Below are 20550 nucleotides of genomic sequence, written 5' to 3'. Positions count from 1 at the left end.
GACAAATCATTTCCGCTTAGAATGTAAAGAAATCGGCAAAATGACCGTAGCAATTTGTGAAAAATGCTATTATAATAATTCTTGAAAAATTAAAAAAAAAAATAAAAAAACTCTTGCAATCAAATGCTTTTTCCACATTTTGTTGCTTTTTTCTTTTTTTTTGGGGGGGGGGGGGGGGGTGTTTAGTAGAGTTCTTATTTCGTCCTCAGTTGGTTCAGCAACACTCTCCATCATTTTGTTTTTCTCTCCTCACGGTATATGAGCTGATGGCCTAATAGTACAGTAGCCAATCAGAGCGTGCAATTGCTCATACCCAGTGAACGTGGATAGAACACACACACGAAATTCCATATTATACTGGATTCAAACTCATTTCTCTCTCAATACTTGTTTAATTCCACAATGAACTTGTGAACACAAGGTGATTATGTCCCTGATGGTTCCTAATGTGTTCCAACACAGATTGTAAATTTCTCACCACTAAAGAAAAGCATTTACGCCGAGTAAACTGCAGGCTGCTCAGAGTGTTTGAATGCAACTTGCAAGGCAAGCACTTGGGACCATTTAGGCTACGTTTACACTAGACCGTATCTGTCTCGTTTTCTTCGCGGACGCACTGTCCGTTTACATTAACCCCCCTGAAAAAGCGGGGAAACGGGAATCCGCCAGCGTCCACGTATTCAATCTAGATCGTATCAGCTCCGGTGCTGTGTAAACATTGAGAATACGCGAATACGCTGTGCTGAGCTCTAGCTGGCGTCTCATTGGACAACGTCACTGTGACATCCACCTTCCTGATTCGCTGGCGTTGGTCATGTGACGCGACTGCTGAAAAACGGCGCAGACTTCCGCCTTGTATCACCTTTCATTAAAGAGTATAAAAGTATGAAAATACTGCAAATACTGATGCAAATACTGCCCATTGTGTAGTTATGATTGTCTTTAGGCTTGCCATCCTTCCACTTGCAAGTAATAAGTGATATGCGCTGGGATCTCACACACAGCGGCTCAGTCCCGAATCGTGGCTTGTTCACTTCACTCGCGCGCTGTGTGAGCTGCGCAGGGCCGGAGTGCGCACCCTCCAGAGGGCACTCGCTGTTCAGGGCGGAGTGATTTGGAGCGCAGGATGCCTGCGGAGCCGAGCGTATCCGCGTATTGGTGTTGCTGTGTGCACGGCTAACGGTTTTAGTGTCAACGCGAATCGTTTTAAGAACGTTAATCTGATGATCCGCTGATTCGACGTAATGTAAACGTAGCCTTAGGAACCCTACGAGTGGGAAGTGCATCAGGTTTAACCTTGCAGAAGGCACACATCTCTCTACCTTCCCATCAGCACATCCGGACCTCCCACCATCCTACAAAACTCCCACCTCTTGCTTGCACTCTGCTCACCCGCTACACCGGCAGACCAAGTCTGTGATTAATGGTTGTGCCAGGCCTCTCCACATTGTTGAGAGGCCCTGAATCAGAACAACAGTTGCATCCCATCCTCACACCAGACCTAAGTCCTGCCTGTCAGTCGCTGGTTAGTGGACTTTTAACTGTCCAGATTTACAGTTACTAACTAGCGCTGGGTGGCTGCCTGGCAGATAGGGGACGAGCATTCATCATTACTGATTGAGTGTTTCATTGCTGTATTGAGCTCAAATCAGTGATAAGCCTACCTGATGAACTGATGACTCAAATACAGAAAAACTTTTAAAATTTACATAGCAGATAACACTTAACGACTAGTCTATGGCAGATAAAAAAAAAAGGCTTCCACATATTATTTTCTTTTTCACGTTTCAGTAAAATGAATGCCCCTTCAGTGAATATCATCTACGATGTACACACTCATTTATTGCACTAATCACTCACACTGCAATTAAACTAGACCCCCACATGCAGAGTTAAGTTGCTCTCCTGATTACTTACACACAGCAGTTGAGAATTGCCGTGCAAGAGAAACCCTGGACTCTAGTTTTGGCCCAATGGCTAGGAAACCTCAGTCCTCACGGGAGAGTAGTTGTAAATTCCTTCTAGTTAAACTCTCGTTACTCAACAAGTCAAGGCCTTCACCTCTTCTCTCTAGCATTAAAAGTAAAATTTTTATAAAGGAACTTCAAGCCTAAATCATAGCAAAAGAGTACCAAAAAATATATACAGAAATACATATATAAAAACCATTATTCTTGGCACTACGTTTACTGCTTGGAATGAGCATTCACAATTTATAACCTCATCAGATTACATAAATTACTGACCTCTTCAAAAGATTCACACAAGGGCATGCCAGCATGAGTAAACACATTTGCATATGAGGTTGCCTGATTTGAGTTATGGCTGCTTCTTCTTACACTGTTTGTGCCAAATTGCATTCTTACTGCTCATTTGGGAAAGATATATGCACAGATATCAAATGGCAAATGAGCAGCATGAGGCCTCCAGAGTACAGGATATACCCACATACTGAATGAAGGCCACATTGGGACACTGGCACAGCTGTGAGTCTAAGACGGCTCACACTTGACCTTGGGCTTCACTAAGGAAAGCAAGACACAGGCACACACACAGAGAGAGAGAGAGAGAGAGAGAGAGAGAGAGAGCTCAGATCACAGACTATGCCACAGGGATTCTAAGACAGCAAACAGTTCGCTCATCTTGTTTTATTACCATCATAAATTTATAAGAGGGGGAAAAAAAAAAAGTGGGTACGACATGGTCTTATACTCGCATTTAAAACAAATTAACTTCCAAGAAAACTTAACCTTCTTGCATGGAAGCAAGAGACCGAGCTGCAGACACACTGAGGCTACTAGCAGTCAGCTGTTCACTGGCGTCAGAGGACATACACTGATCTGAAGAAGAAAAGCACTGACAAAAGGCGAGCCAACTAATTTGATCAAGCTGAGGACCCTGCTAAGCAACCTCTGGTCTGTCCTTTGTTCAGAGGACAGGAGATAATTTGAAATAAAGGTCAGTGATGAAAGCGTCACCACGAGGTACGCTCTACTGTTCAATTACATCCTCATCGGCCATAAGGTTCAGGTGTTTCTCGTCAATTGGGGTGGCTTGTAAATTTTCCCAGTGTTATAAAAATGGGCAATGGAATAAAAGCAAAGCTGTCAATCAGGCAAAACCTGCATTTGTATGAATAAAAATAAGGAGATTTAGCCCTTCACGTTCCTCAACAGATTTTTCAAAACCCTGACGCTCAACGCATCAGACAGGGAGGAGGAGATGGCAGGAAGATTTAAAGATTTAGCGGGCTAAGGTTGAGGCTGGCTGGTGCATAAAAAGGAGGGAGGGAGAGAGAGAGAGAAAGAAAATCATGTGAGCAGAACAGGAGACCTACATTTCTCTGCCAATCAATACACCACGTTCAACCCCCCAAGCCTCTTCACCATTATACTGCCCCACTCCAGAAGTGGTTCGCAGAAATTATTCAACTTGACCCCGAATCTGATTTCACAGTTTATCCATCCCTCAAATCCAGAACGTTTCACAACAAATGCTAGGGGATCTACTGAGCAGTCTGACTCTGACCTGAACACCAGATAAGTGGATAAAGGTGCCAAAGTCTACGCTTGTGCTTTACAGATCGTAAGAACAGTTTCCTGAAAAAGAACACCCCATCTTCCAACATCCATTTGTCACTTTAACACACTTGTTTGTGCTTCCAGAGAGGCTCTGGATTAGCAAACGCATGTCTGAGTGGCTGCCCCTGTCGACAGTGGAAAAATAATACGTGCTACAGAATCTGAATGATGAAAACTAGCGACAACTTCACACCAAGCTTTTACCTTATTCAATCCAGATCAGTGTGCCTATACAAAGAAATCTAAACGTGGTCCAAATTTGAGCCACATATCAAACCTAAAAAAAAAAAAAAAAAGGCACTATAAACAAGAGAGACACCTCACACACTGACACCTTTATATAGAAATATAATTGACAAATCTATTAATGTGCTCCCGGCACATTAATATATTTAATAGAAATAAATTTATTAATTCATCTATTAATAAGCTTTGCTCTGCAAGAATGCAACTATCAACAAGTAAATGTATACATTTACTTTAAACACCTGAGAAACATGGTCATTCTTCTTGATCCTTGAACATCTAGTGTAACGGTTACATTAGAGAAGATACTAGGCATTTTGGCAGCATGCAGCAACACAATTTTTGGAAAGCAGACTACTTGACAACAGAAAAGTGTGGGGGGGGTTGTTTGTTTTTTTTGGGAGGGGGCTCAACATCGTACTGAGGGAAGACCAGGTACTGGGATGTCGAAAGTAGGCACAAACATACAGCTGATGCTCAGTACCCACAACTGTACAGACTACTCTTTGTTTCAGAAACATGCGCGCGTGCGCGCACACCAAAAAAAAAGTTCCTGTTCCACAAGTGGAAGAAGAGACAACACTTCCTTTCCCAGAACAATCCATCTCCCAGTCTGACAAGTCCCTCTGCTATATTTACCCAACTAAAGCTGCAGATGATATACTTACAGCTGCACGCTGCCGCCGTATGGCACATGCTGCTGCCAATCACACGGCAAGTAGAGAGGAAGGAGAACAGGACCTGCATCAAGCTGAAGAAAGTACTGAGACTTTCGTTTTTGGAGAAGACAATATTTTTATACACACACACACACACACACACACACACACACACACACACACACCGAGAATGGAATAAACGAGGTTTTCTTCAGCAGGCAATTACAGTCCATGCAACACTGATCATCAAACACCACCATAAAAATTAACACTGCACTGAAGGAAAGAACTAATGAGATGAGTTTCAAACAATATCAATTGTTCTTTACAGAAACAGAGTCGACTTCAATTTCCTAAAAGTGTGTTTGGTTCAAATGTGATACCTTGAGCCCTGAACTTGCCTTGTGACTCGATAGTTAATTTAAAACCAAAATACTGATTAATACACATTTAATGACTGCATTGAAGAAAAAAAAAAAAGAAAAAAAATGAGTAAACTGAAACATAAGGAGAGAAGGGACAATGGAGTTCTGGCTATAAGGTCTGTTTTCAGCCCTGAAATCAAGATGAAATTAACAAGCAGTCATACCAATGCCCTGGAGTATTCCCAACATACCAGCATCTTACAGGTCATCATGTAATATGCACTACTTAGAACATCCAAATACTCATGGACAAGCTGTGATTTACACACCATCAGACAGTTACTCTTCCAGAAACCCCAATTACTGATGACTTTCATACCTCAGAATATAAAGCAGCATGTGAGACTGGTATTTGAGCGCCAACTTGGCAGAGAAAGGGGGTTGTGATGGGGTTCAGGGCGAAAAAGCATGGTGGATTCCTCCCAGGCCCCAGACACAGGCGCTCCTGTCCATCTACCAGAACTCCCGAGAGATGACAGAAAGTGGGGGGGTGGGGTGGGGTGGGGGGGTTTAGTGGGAGGGAGGGAGGGCAAGAGGCCCAAAGAACTTCCCATGTACACTCTTCACATCCCAAAGACTCCCACAGATTCCATTCCCCTAACTCTCTCATTGTTTCTCTCACTGTAGCTTGGAATCAAGGCTGACCAATGGGCTATCTGGGTTAAGAGGACACATTAATCATGAGCCATCAGTGGAATAATATACGTACAATGGAATTCCACAGGATGGACCAGACAGGGCATGATGACAATTTGGCAAATTTGAAACTCGAGACAGAAATGTGCTGACAAAGGCAAGGCCTTATTATATAGCGTGGATGTTACCATCAAATTATTGTACTGTCTTGACCAGTACTGAAATTTATATAAATGTGAGGCCAATGCAGCTCCGTTTAAATCCAGTAAAATCCACAGCATGTTTCTGCACACAAGTGAATTTAAGTCCACGAATTCATATCCAGGGTTCTCGCCAGCGCTTTATATGGTTGCGGCCCGCTACGCTAAAATTTCAGACCGCAACGGTAATTTCCCCCCGCTACGCTAAATTTTTAATATAGCGTAACGGTTGTTTTCAGTTGTTCATCACCATCGCCAAAAGTTTTTTTTTTCCTGCGCACTTGAGCAGTTTTCAAGGTGTCAAAATCAGCCTACGTTTGTTAGGAAACCCATGCCTGGAAATCAGTTCCGAGAGAGAGAGAGAGAGAGAGAGAGAGAGATCCTGGCGATAACTTTCTCTTGAGCTGGACTTCGGTGAATGACAATGGATGACGGACCCCCTCGCAAAAAAAGAGACATTCGCTCTTTCTTCACAGTTAGAAATGTAAGTGCACCACTTCTACAGGTTTTCCATCACGCTTGAAAACTTAACCCAAAGCCCTTTGATGAATGAAAACGTCTACTTTGTAAGCAGGTTTAGCAATATGACAGGGCGCACGTATCGGATGATTAGCGCTAAGGTATTAGGCAGAGACCCGTCCACCCGTAAATTTGACGGGCAATTGCCGATTTCAACGGGCAAGTATACACACAGACGGATACTGAAACGGACGATAATGCCGAAAATTTTCGCACATGAATACTCCCACATGTCATCCGATAAATCCAGTTATGTTCCGCCCACACACGGACTGGCCATCGGGAGTAGCGGGAGTTTTCCCGGTGGGCTGGTGGTTCAGCGTGGGCCGGCGGAGAAAAAAAAAAAAAAAAAAACAGTTGCGCGCTGGCCTTTAATATGATAAGCAATGTTAACAGTTTCTTTAACAAACTGTTAACATTGCTTATTACAGTTGCGCGCTGGCCTTTAATATGATAAGCAATGTTAACAGTTTGTTAAAGAAACTGTTAACATTGCTTATCATATTAAAGGCCAGCGCGCAACTGTTTTTTTTTTTTTTTTTCTCCGCCGGCCCACACTGAACCACCAGCCCACTGGGAAAACTCCCGCTACTCCCGATGGCCAGTCCGTGTGTGGTTCCGCCATCATTTACAAATCGTAAGAAACACAGTTTAATACGAAAAATACTGAAAACTTGAAATGAAAAATCAGAATATTTCATCGTTTCCGCCATTTTGGCCCGCACTGAATCTTGTAACACGCGGACTGAATAAATCGCGAATTCTGATTGGTCGAAAATTGCCAAACACCCTGCGTTGTAGTTTCCTCTTTCTTGGCGGGAGAACCGCATTTTTTTTTGCTGACTCACTCTTCTGGATCAAGATGAATCCCAACAAACGCCCCAAATTGAATGTGACAAAAACTGATTCGTTTTTCCACAAAAAGACAGAAAAGGTATGTGTGATACATTGATTAACAAGGGGGTTTCATTGGGGTATGGTAAAATAGAATACTGTTGGTTTTTTTTTTTATTAAATACTGTAACTAGATCAAAAGATTATATACAATTCATTGTTGTTTATTTTCTTTTCACTTTTGTTACCAAATCAGACACCATACATACATCTGATACATTCAGGAGTGAAACTGAAAAAAATACAAAGTAAAAATATGCAATATTTCTGATCAAAAATTACACGCCATTTCACCCTGAAAATGTCCTAGAATGCAGGAAATGAAGTCTACATTTCAAAAATTTTCTGGGGGGGCATGCCCCCAGACCCCCCGAGAGGGACTTCGCGCCTGCGGCGCTCGTCTTCGCACCTGCGGCGCTTATCAGGATTATATAAAATATTATTTTTGACTGGTAAATTTCTTTTTCTGCCTAATACCCTAATTAGCGCTAATTTACTGGATCCCACTGTGGCTAACATTAACACACTGGTAATCTGCCTGCATGCCATCCATCGTTATATTTCTATAAGGAGACAGGCACAAGAGAGGTTGGAGGAGATGAAGGAAAGGACATAGGAGGCAGAGGAAAGGAGGTAGCAGATAAACGGGCAGAGGATGGAGGTAGGCCTAGTGGGGGAGAGCCCGCTGTTGGAGATAGAGGAGGAGATGGAGGAAGACGAGCAGAGGCTGGAAATTCACAGGTGAGAATGAGGTTAATGATATGATTTTAGTCATGGGATTCAGCTCCAATGTGCCAAACGTGATCGCCCTTGTGGCTTTAAATCATTTATGTGCTCAGGCATTTCTTAATTTCTTAATACAATAAAACATTCATTATCTCTTTGGTTGTGTCTGAGTTTACATATCTTTTGACAACACCCTTTGTAGTTCAGTGAAATACAACAGTAGGTAACACATTGCCAAGATCCAAAGATGTAACAATTTTCCATCAAGGATATACAACATAAAAAATGCAATTTATCCCCTCCAGGAACGTCAAATATGGCCAATTTTGGGCATGATTTTTCAAAATCTCCGCACCATCCCCCCGCTCGGTCGCTACGCTCCCTCGCCATAACCCATTACGCTAAAAAAAAATCCTGGTGAGAACCCTGCATATCTGTTATAATAAAAGCAACTAAAGGTTTGGAATTTAAAAAAAAAAAAAAAAAAAAAAACACACTAGATAGAACTCGACGCCAACAGCGTTGATGGGGATGCCTCTGCCTGGTAGACTACACGCCTTATTAAGTTGTGATTTGGGGATGGACATTTGACCTCACCGTAATCTTGACCTGTGACCTTTTAACCTCAAAATCTAATCAGTTCATGTTTGTCCCCAAATGCACAAATGGTGAAAGTTTGGTGAAATTCCTTTCATGTGCCTTGGCGATATTGTGTTCACAAGGTTTTCGGACAGACATTTGACCTCACAGTGGCCTTGACCTTAGACCTTTTGATCTCAAAATGTAATCATTTCATCTTTGTCCCCAAGCGCACAAATGGTGAAAGTTTGGTGAAATTCCTTTCATTAGTCTTTGAGATATGGTGTTCACAAAGTTTGGGGATGGACATTTAACCTCACAGTAATCTTGACCTGTGACCTTTTAACCTCAAAATCTAATCAGTTCATGTTTGTCCCAAAGTGCACAAATGGTGAAAGTTTGGTGAAATTCCTTTCATTAGCCTTTGAGATATTGTGTTCACAAGGTTTCAGGACGGATGCACACACAGACGGACGGACAACCCGAAAACATAACGCCTCCTGCACCTTAAGGTGGCGGAGGCATAAAAAAGTGCATTAACTAGAACAGATGTGAAATAGCAGTGATCAACATAAAAAGAAAACAAGAGATATCCCCTATTGGCAACTATGCCAGAACTCTGGCAAAATGTGACTGAACGAAATTGCAATATGTGTATTACTGATATAACAAAGAATCCTGTCAAGTTACGTGAAATTCCTCCAAAAATTGAGAGAGGAGTTGATTTCAGAAGGTGAGTACCCTTCCCGGGACAGACGGACATCGCCACGACATAATCCCCCTTCGGGCCTTTCAGCCAGTGGGGGATAAAAATGGAAAAACTGGCACCAAAAAAGTATTTTGTGTCAGTTCAGAAACTATCAAAATTATTCTTCATTATCCAAATCAAAAGGTTGTGAGGCACAGTATAACAGCAATACGGTACTGAGTAAGAAATAGCTATAAAACTTGATATTTAAAAATTATGACAGTTTCATCAGTGTAATAACCTGCCAAATTTTATGACCGTGTGCCACAATGGATGTTCAAATCACATTATGTTAGCAAAATAGTTCAAAGGCTATTCTAGATGCTCTTGTAAGGCAGGTCCAGAGATGGAAGCACCTTTAACTTGCCCTGCCATGTCAAAATGAACCACCTTAAAATTGCTTCACGGGTGAAGCAGACATTGACCTCAGAGAACCCCTCCGTTGCTACTAAACAATCCACAACATGGTCATCACAAAACCATGTCCTCAAAATACACAAGGGACAGTGTGCAATGGAAGATGTGTACTCTAGCTGCATATCTATCCAAATAAATAATATTCCATGTAGTGGAAAAATCGTTCTTTAAAACATGATCCGCAGTTCTAGCTGGCTAGAAGCAAAGCTTTCTAACAGCTTGTTAGAATCAATTAACTTATTGATAACTGTAGCTGCATTACTAGGGTTTCGAGCAGACACACTGCCTCATAAAAGGTGAAGCACTTCAGTGTGGCACTGAAACTAGGGCACTTACATTTTACATCTTCAGTTTCCTAATACACCCCATACCTTCGCTGTAGAGCAAAGATATACTGCCTGCATATATACTGCTTTTGATTTGTGCCTTTACTTAACGGCCAAGGTGACCGAGCTGGAAAAAGGGACGAGGTGATGGAACTCCCAAGTGACTTTCTGCAGTCACTGGGCCTGCCTGAAATGGTATTTGAGAAGCCAGCAATCATCAGTGACTTCGGCTCTTTTTCTATACCCGAGTTTGAAATCAAAGCGAATGTTCAACACAGGAAGAGATGTTTGTTTTGTTAATACTTGCTCAAGCCAGAGAAAGTACACCTTTTACGATACCCGAGTCAGTATCCAGCATGAATTCTGAGTGCCATATAGGCTTCATGTATCTAAAGACATTGTAAAACGTGAAATAGGAAGTAATAACATTTATTTAGCTCAGGAATGGATCTCTTCTACATATGGTACCCTCATGTTCACTTAAAGCAAACCCCAGACCACAGTTTTCAGGTGAACCAGAGATTGAATGCATGGACTGCACACAAGTCCACGAACAGCTTTCACACTTGGCCAAACAGCAGTGGAAGTGAAAACACTCTTCGGCTACGTTTGTTACAAGCTTAAAGTGCCATTCCACTATTGGATGTATTCTTTGGCATAAAATACAATATTTTATGACATGACTAGACAGAGAAATCTTTTAGCTTCAAAATGATATATCAAACAATTTTTTGACGACAAGTATATTAATTTTGCGACCAAAGTCACCTACCCTTTTAATTTCCGCGCGGTAGTGAAACGTGATGTCATCGGCAGGTTCCCCTTCTTGTGTACCACGTCACGTGTGACGTGGCACAGATTATCAGCAATGGCGGATAGAACGCGATTTCCACTTGTCGATTGCTGTGCCGATATTCACCATCGACCGTCTCCTTTGGGCATCACTTGCTATTTTCCTTCGCTTCTTTTCCGAAGCTGACAATCGCGTTCTATCCGCCATTGCTGATAATCTGTGCCACGTCACACGTGACGTGGTACACAAGAAGGGGAACCTGCCGATGACATCACGTTTCACTACCGCGCGGAAATTAAAAGGGTAGGTGACTTTGGCCGCAAAATTAATATACTTGTCGTCAAAAAATTATGTTTGATATATCATTTTGAAGCTACAAGATTTCTCTGTCTAGTCATGTCGTCATAAAATATATTGTATTTTATGCCAAAAAAATACATCCAATGGTGGAATGGCACTTTAACTGCACCAATCTGATTTTTTTTGGCTCAGATCGTCCACCTTGATGGTTAATGTAGATAACTAAGGTTACCTATAACTGTCTTTAACATGGACACACACTGAAGCACCCTACATGTGCATATCAAAATCAATTTTGAATTAATTACATGCGTGTATACACACACACGCACACACACTTGTGACAATCAACCATAGTATAAGCAACAAATGAATACACTAGCAGCCCAAGCCTGCATCCCAATTTGTTCTGGACAGCAGCAAACAACTTGTCTGCTTTAGCAGTTACTGCTGGCACTGACGGACGTGTGAATAAGGGAGAAGAGCCAGTGGAGCCGTGGTGTGAAGGGATTCACAGTATTCGTACAGGACAGCAGATCTTTAGTGTTACAGCCATGTTCATTTTTGGCTGTGCTTTGCCATTTCTTGACTAACCGTTTCACACACTCCTCAGTTTGGGCAGTACTCAATTCATTTCCCTCAAGATCAAGTAAAATCACCGATTTCTCCATCCTTCCACTGAATACAGTCACTGCTGCTGTTATTATTCTCTACTGTTGCTTTGACAGGCTGCTCACACTGATGATGACAACAGCAGCAAAACATCTGACTGACGATATGAAATTGAAACAGTGGGCTATACTGTTTGGTATTTAAATTTTAGTATAAAAATAATAGCAGACAGTGGAAGATGATACCTCGTGAGGTCTTAAGTTCTTTTGGTTTTGTTTTTCTCTCTTTTTTTCTGTAAATGTAAATTATTATAACTGTATCTGTCGTTTTGTTTTCGCCTTCTCATTTTTTTCCCTTTTGTTTTTTTGTCTTCATTACTTACTTTTGATATATAAATGAAATGTAAAAAGGGTAGGCACAATCAGCCCATTCCTTTTCGGTCAGAATTCCATTGATCAAATGAAAAGTATTGTACCTTATGATGTGCTTAAAATGACCGAAATAAAACTATACTATACAATACCCATTTATGTTGCAGTTATGTTACACAGCCACATAACTGATATGATCTGAAATAGTACCACATAAAAAAAGTGGCTTAAGTCTGAGCTGAAAAGCTTGGATACTTGCGTCCACACAGTTCTGGAAAGAAAAAATAAATATATGAGATCTGGGGAAGCCATGGCCTAAGGGTTCAAGAAGCAGCTTTGGGACCAAAAGGTTGCCGGTTCAATTCCCTGGCCCGGCAGGAATGTCTGAAGTGCCCTTGAGCAAGGCACTAACTCCCAACTGCTCCCCGGGTTGCTCAGAGTATACTGTACATCGGTCTGGATAAGAGCACCTGCTAAATGCCATAAACGTAAATGTAATCTGTGTCAGATTAAGGCAGAAGTGTGTGTGTGTGTGTGTCACTTCAACCTGGTAATATGAACCTAACCTAATTTTCCTGACAGAACACCTTGATGTAAGCCTATAATCTTGTTTGAATATATCGCAGCTAAATTTGGGTGCGGCGGCACAGTGGTGTAGTGGTTAGCGCTGTCGCCTCGCAGCAAGAAGGTCCGGGTTCGAGCCCCATGGCCGGCAAGGGCCTTTCTGTGTGGAGTTTGCATGTTCTCCCCGTGTCCGCGTGGGTTTCCTCCAGGTGCTCTGGTTTCCCCCACAGTCCAAAGACATGCAGGTTAGATTAACTGGTGGCTCTAAATTGACCGTAGGTGTGAATGTGAGTGTGAATGGTTGTCTGTGTCTATGTCTCAGCCCTGTGATGACCTAGCGACTTGTCCAGGGTGTACCCCGCCTTTCGCCCGTAGTCAGCTGGGATAGGCTCCAGCTTGCCTGCGACCCTGTAGAAGGATAAAGCGGCTAGAGAGAGATAATGAGATGAGAAATTTGGGTGCAGACATATTTCTTCAGTCCATATCCACATACAGATGTATTGGCTGGGATAGGCGCTTTCTATTTTCTTGATTTGATCCACACTGTTAATCAGCAGCAAGCCTAGAGAATTACAGACGAAGAATTCTTATATTTTGTACAACCCCGATTCCAAAAAAGTTGGGACAAAGTACAAATTGTAAATAAAAACAGAAAGCAATAATTTACAAATCTCAAAAACTGATATTGTATTCACAATACAACATAGACAACATATCAAATGTCGAAAGTGAGACATTTTGAAATTTCATGCCAAATATTGGCTCATTTGAAATTTCATGACAGCAACACATCTCAAAAAAGTTGGGACAGGGGCAATAAGAGGCTGGAAAAGTTAAAGGTACAAAAAAGGAACAGCTGGAGGACCAAATTGCAACTCATTAGGTCAATTGGCAATAGGTCATTAACATGACTGGGTATAAAAAGAGCATCTTGGAGTGGCAGCGGCTCTCAGAAGTAAAGATGGGAAGAGGATCACCAATCCCCCTAATTCTGCGCCGACAAATAGTGGAGCAATATCAGAAAGGAGTTCGACAGTGTAAAATTGCAAAGAGTTTGAACATATCATCATCTACAGTGCATAATATCATCAAGAGATTCAGAGAATCTGGAAGAATCTCTGTGCGTAAGGGTCAAGGCCGGAAAACCATACTGGGTGCCCGTGATCTTCGGGCGCTTAGACGGCACTGCATCACATACAGGCATGCATCAGGCATCTCTGACGGTATGGGGTTGCATTAGTGCATGTGGCATGGGCAGCTTACACATCCGGAAAGACACCATCAATGCTGAAAGGTATATCCAGGTTCTAGAGCAACATATGCTCCCATCCAGATGACGTCTCTTTCAGGGAAGACCTTGCATTTTCCAACATGACAATGCCAAACCACATACTGCAACAATTACAGCATCATGGCTGCGTAGAAGAAGGGTCCGGGTACTGAACTGGCCAGCCTGCAGTCCAGATCTTTCACCCATAGAAAACATTTGGCGCATCATAAAACGGAAGATACGACAAAAAAGACCTAAGACAGTTGAGCAACTAGAATCCTACATTAGACAAGAATGGGTTAACATTCCTATCCCTAAACTTGAGCAACTTGTCTCCTCAGTCTCCAGATGTTTACAGACTGTTGTAAAGAGAAAAGGGGATGTCTCACAGTGGTAAACATGGCCTTGTCCCAATTTTGAGATGTGTTGTTGTCATGAAATTTAAAAATCACCTAATTTTTCTCTTTAAATGATACATTTCACAGTTTAAACATTTGATATGTCATCTATGTTCTATTCTGAATAAAATATGGAATTTTGAAACTTCCACATCATTGCATTCCGTTTTTATTTACAATTTGTACTTTGTCCCAACTTTTTTGGAATCGGGGTTGTATAAGGCCATAATCATTATACCCATTACTGGCACTCAAATTTAACTCTGCTTATTTGTTTTCACACAGCCTGCAGGCCTCTTGTTCTAGAACTGCAGTGCAAGTAAACATGAAATCGTGCAGGCCTATTCTCTTCCGACATTTTAAGTAAAAATTTTGAACAACTGACTTTCATATAAATCCGTAGACTGCCAGAGCAAAATGTTGGACAGCTTCGGTGTGTGGTGGTGACTTGGCAAAAGTGTATTCAGACTAATTTAGCAGGAATTGTATGAGAGATTAAAACTCTGGATACAGAATTTTATTTCTATTGTTGGGGGATTATACTTTCCCTGTAATACTTGATATTGGGGCAATATTTGAGGATTGTTTGATGGCTTGAAAAAAAAAAAGTAGATACCAATCAAACCTAGTGCAGATTCTTCTCACCAATGAATTTAGGAGATCATTTTCACTATATTAAATAGAGGAACACTTGCACAAGACTGCATAACATTTACTTTGCCAGTCAGGTTCATTATGAATCATTTAGATAACTAAATGAACAAACACTGACAGTTTCCACGGGACACCCTAAAATCATGAGGTGAAATAAAAATCCAACAATAAGACAATGAGAAGATAATATTGACTAACTTGAAAATGCCATCCGTTTTCTCAGTGGACATTTTGCGCACCTGATTAAATATGCTTGTAGCAGGGCATACTTTTGTGAATGCTAAATAGGCAGACATGCACTTATCTCGGTGCTGCTGACAAGTGGCTCATCTGGATAGGACTGGTCTATACAGAACCAAATTGTTAGAACACATTTTAATTAAATCTTAAATAATTAAACTAGATCAAGATAATCATCTCTTAAAAGAAATCAAGTGTGTGATTATGTATAACCTTTGATGCTGTTGAGGGTCTCCTTAAGGTGACTGAAACTGCTGAGAAGTGGGTCTTGCTCTTCATCCTGTAAGAAGGTGAGCAAAATCGGTCATCTTTTCGTACAACACTTTTGAGACCTTCATAAACCAAACTAACAATGAGGTACTAAAAATACAGGCAATTACATAAGGCAATAACAGAAACTGAGCATATGACTCAGCAATTTACTTTTTATTAACGTTAACCAGAGCGTCAGCGACGCAGTAGCTCACACGGCCGTACCATGTGAAACCAGACTCGTTTATAATTAGCCAAGTTGCTCTTCATGAGAATAATTTGATCTTCCAAACAAAACAATCATAAATCAAAACCCATTGAAAACTCAGGGAGGAGTAGCAGCAATTTTTGTGAATCATGGAGGGACGATGGACAGACGTCGCGTGATGGCAATAGCTCCTCGGTCTATGTGAACATATGTCCCTGATGGTTCCTAAAATCTTTATATATTTAAAAAAAAAAAAAAAAAAAGGTGAGATTGTCTATACCCAGGTCATTCATAATGGAGCACCATTCAATATCCTCATTGGCCAAATTCAGGTTGAACAGAACAGTGCAGAAAGTAAGCAGTGTGTGTACACGTCATTTCTATTTCCATACAAATGATAAATAACGATCACAAAAAAAAAAAAAAATGCTTGAGAAGTTGGTTATAATAACCTAATATTTAGGGCTGTGCAATATAGCTCAATGTATCACGATAAAACGTTTCATTTCATTCAATATCGATAATTAGTGATCATTTTTACAGACCCATTTTTAGTGGAGCCCCATACTTATACAAAATGCATTAACCTGATTTTTGACGGCTTGACCGTACGACGTCTGTATGTACGAATATCGCCACAGGGGACCCGCTCGTAAGTGCGAGGCAACATCTCTCAAACACTTGACCACTGGACAATGAAGTTTGTATATCTATTTATGTAAAGCCCACCGTACACCTTCCCGATTTGCTTACGATTTTGTCGGGCCAATTAAATCGCTTGCGAATCGTAAATATGTGCGGGGGCACCTCGTAGCCGATTTCACCGGTTCTCGGTTCAGATCAAACCGATCTTGATGTTTTCGGACGCGATCTCCTCGTACGCAACACAATCGGTAGTGTGCGCGTTGTTACTACGATCTCATCGGTTACGATGATCTCATCGGTTACGATAATTTTAAACAGCCAATTGGAGTGCCAGGATTGATCACATGGTGTAAATAAGGCAAAATGGCGACTTGCGACAATCACACATGGGCTGCAGACCGGGAAGCACCCACCTGTCTTTATGACATTAGTTCACCTGATTACAGCAAACGGGAAGAGAGGAACGAGGTTATGGCTGTAATCATGTCAGCTTTGAAAATGCCTGGTAAAAGTACTATAGCATTGTCAGTGGTACAGAAATTGCTTGTCCAGAATCCCGGAACAAGTTGAATTTTAAGAACGACTGAACAAATTAGAATCAATCAATCCTTTTTATTGGTTTGTCTAGTTGGGATTATTATCCCTTTTTGATTCTAATATTCAATACTCAAACACATGACCATCTATTCGGGCTGAACGTGTACGATGTCTCGCAAATGTGTGCGTGGAATTTTGAACCGATCAAATCAGACCCGTATTTTCAACCGATCACCCGACACACGAAGCCCCGATGAAATCAGAAAGGTGTGTGCTGGGCTTAAGATAGATAGTTGTTTTTTGTTTAGCCAGCGCTCATTTTTAATTTGCTTTTTAAAACCTAACATGGAATTATTTACTAACACATTTTACAGAAAATATTAGACAGTTGGTGTCCTGTAAGGGCGATAGATGACGAAGTGCAGGAAGAGTTTTATTGAACACATACTAGCAAACAAATCCAAAACGGAGACAGACAAAGGCAGAATCGAATAACAGGCAGTGAGGCATAGAAAGGATATCAGAGGTAACACAATACACCAAGTCCAAAAACACAAGCACGGTCAAAACCAGAAAAGCGATACAAAATACAAGGCTTTCGCAAAGTCTGTCCGAGAGGCCTTCCTTATATGACTGCACTCTAATCAGTAACATGTGCATGCTAATTAGCTGTGCGCTCTTTACAGTCTGCCTGCACTCCCAAACGTGTGGTTGTGAAAGATGCAACTAGACAGTTGTTTGACATTAAGTTTGATATTCGATCGTAACTATATAGTAATGATGTAAAGTGAAAGCGCTGGTTCACTGCTGTCCACCAGGCACCCAGCAGAGTCACACCATAATAAATACCATGGTGTTGTTTCTGGTGCATGGCATGCGAGATGTCAAAGAAAGGAATAAATGTGTGTTCGTAACTGTGATGTGTCGCTCATTATTGGCATCAGTACCACACGACAATGCAGCAATTTAGTGATGTGAAATATACAACAACATCTCGATGGTCCATATGTGATAATATTCTATTGGTTGATTTTGTGCCTTTGTAAATATTTTGCTCATACACTCATCAGGAGCTCCGCTTTTAGATAGTGTCTAAAAATAAATAAAATAGATATTTTATCTATATTAATAATTACCAGGAGAAGAAGAAAAAAAGTTGGATTTAACTACTATTCTGAATTTAAAAACACGTTACTTTTTATCAACAATTTCCTCATTGTCTGCAGTGTTTCCCCACACATGGACTTTACTTGGGCGGGCAGCCCAGGAATATTAACAGCAATTTTAGCAGAAAGAAACTTAGCAAAAAAGCATGAACAACAACAATATTCTGTGAGCAACATAAATAATAATAATGAACAATGCACTGTATCGCTAAAAGGAATTGTGTTGTGCTGGAATAACTGGCCAAATAGGCAATCACATGAACAGAGAGCTTCTTAAATGTTAACAACCTTAATCAGTGTGCACGTTATGCAATACTGTCAATGTGACAGCATGGAGCTTTTGTGTCCAGTCAGCGTATTCAGCTTTGTAATAGCGCTTTTTCCTAGTCTACTGAAAAGGACATTAAATGATCCTTGTACACTTGGTCATTCTATTTTTGTGTCAGTAACAGAAATTAATAGGTCATTTTTGTTTTTAGTATTAGAAAACACACAGATACAACATTTAAAAGCAAAAATTGTTTCTCTTTTCCTTTGGAAGTTTAAAAAAAAAAAAAATCAAAACAAGCTTAAAAAAAAAAAAAAAAAAAAAGTCATTTTCTCCTGAAGCCTGCGGTTGTCGTCGATAGAGAACATGCAGTTCACTGAGCAGTGCGAGCTGCTCACCTTTTTAAAATGATTGGTTGGTTGGGTGTCACTCGTAGCACGCTCCATCATCAAGTGATTTGACAGGCTGTTTAGGAGTCAGGTGAGGAGCGCACTTGGGGTTTGTTCATGCAACTGAAATGTGTTTTTCTGGTGGTTTGCATTTAATTGAAACTTTTGAACAATTTTCCTCTTGCTACTAATCAAAACAGACAGATTTGCAAATTATGGAAAGCCTATATTTCACAAAAATAGCATAAAGAAAACATATTAAACATTGAAACTGGGAAATGTTATTGTTCGAATTTGATCCAGTAACACGTTTCAAAAAGGTTGGGACGGGCATGTTTACCAGTGTGTTGCATCATCTATACTTTTAGCAACACTCTGTAAACAGAGATGATCAATTCCTGTACTTCTGAAAGTGAAAGATCACATTCTTGCCTGATACCCAGTTTCAGCTGCTCAACAGTTCGAGGTCTCCTTTGTCGTATTTTTTTTTTTAAAGATTTTTTTGGGGGCCTTTTTTCACCTTTATTGGATAGGACAGTGTAGAGACAGGAAATGAGCTGGAGAGAGAGAGAGAGAGAGAGAGAGAGACGGGGAAGGATCGGGAAATGACCTCGGGTCGGAATCGAACCCGGGTCCCCGGATTTATGGTATGGCGCCTTAGTCGACTGAGCCACGGCGCCCCCCCTTTGCCGTATTTTTCATCTCATAATGCATCAAATGTTTTCAGCGGGTCATCATCTGGATGGCAGCATGTTGTTCCAAACCCTGTATAGATACTCCGCACTAAATAGTGCCTTCCCAGATGTAGAAGCTACCCATGTCATGTGCACTAATGCACCTCATACCATCGCAAATGCTTGTTTTTGAATTGTACGCTGATAACAAGCCGGATGGTCCCACTCCTTTTAAGCCTGGAGGACGCAGCGTTTATGATTTCCAAAAAGAAATTAAAATTTCAATTCGTCAGACCTCAGGACAGTTTTCCACTTTGCCTCAGTTCATCGTAAAAGAGCTCGGGCCCAGAGAAGGTGGTGGTGTTTCTGGATATTGTTTATATATGGTTTTAGCTTGCATTTGTGGATGCAGTGATGAACTGTATTCACAGAAAATGGCTTTTGGAAGTGTTCCTGACCCCACGCAACAATTTCCACTAAAGAACCGTGTCCATTTTTTAATGCAGTGTCGCCTGAGGGCCTGAAGATCACAGGCATCCAATACTGGTTTTCAGCCTTGTGTACGGAGACTTCCCTGTGAATCTTAAATGATATTTATGGTAGACGTGATCCCCAAATTCTTTACAATTGTACGTTTGTTGCACTATTTGGACACGTGGTCCTTCACAGAGCGGTGAACCCCTCCCCATCTTTACTTCTGAGAGACTCAGCCTCTCTGGGATGCTCTTTTTATACCTAGTCATGTTATTGACCTGTTGCCAATTAACCTAACTGCAATCCCTAAAAGTTAGGATGGTATAGAAAATGCAAAGAAAGAAAGCAGTGATTTGTAATTTGACTTGTATTTCATTGCAGACAGAATGAACTCAAGACATTTCATGCTTTGTCTGGTCAACATCATTTAATTTGTTAATATACATCCATTGCCGTGTTTCAGGCCTGCAGCACATTCCAAAAAAGTTGGGACAGCGGCAATTTAGGGCTAGTAACGAGGTAAAACAATTACATAATGATGCAATTTGAAACCGGTGATGTCACCAGGTGATTGTAATCATGATTTGGTACAAAATCAGTATCCAGGAAAGGCTTAGGGCCCGTTTACACGAGGACGCTGTCGGGTAAAAACGACTAAATATTTTATCGGAAGTGCCTTTCGTCTACACGGGGACGGCGTTTCCGAGGCTGAAAAACGGAAAAAATTGAAAACGCCTTCCAGAGTGGATAAGTTAAAAACAGCCCCCGTTGCATATCCG

General features: G+C 41.1%; 1 protein-coding gene across 3 annotated transcripts in view; it reads right to left on the bottom strand.

Annotated features, from left to right (window-relative positions):
• gbf1 (golgi brefeldin A resistant guanine nucleotide exchange factor 1) overlaps nt 1–20550 on the bottom strand; it is a 108475-nt gene that overhangs the window by 75719 nt on the left and 12206 nt on the right. For all 3 annotated transcript variants that reach the window (XM_060925861.1, XM_060925862.1, XM_060925860.1), the window contains one exon: nt 15372–15438. In XM_060925861.1, the coding sequence (XP_060781844.1) occupies nt 15372–15438 (67 nt within the window). The remainder of the gene's footprint in view (nt 1–15371; nt 15439–20550) is intronic.

The sequence above is a fragment of the Neoarius graeffei genome, chromosome 7 (assembly GCF_027579695.1).
Source record: "Neoarius graeffei isolate fNeoGra1 chromosome 7, fNeoGra1.pri, whole genome shotgun sequence".
In the NCBI taxonomy this organism is placed as follows: domain Eukaryota; kingdom Metazoa; phylum Chordata; class Actinopteri; order Siluriformes; family Ariidae; genus Neoarius; species Neoarius graeffei.
Note: the sequence above shows the minus strand (reverse complement) of the source record. Positions and strands in the feature narration are given on the sequence as shown.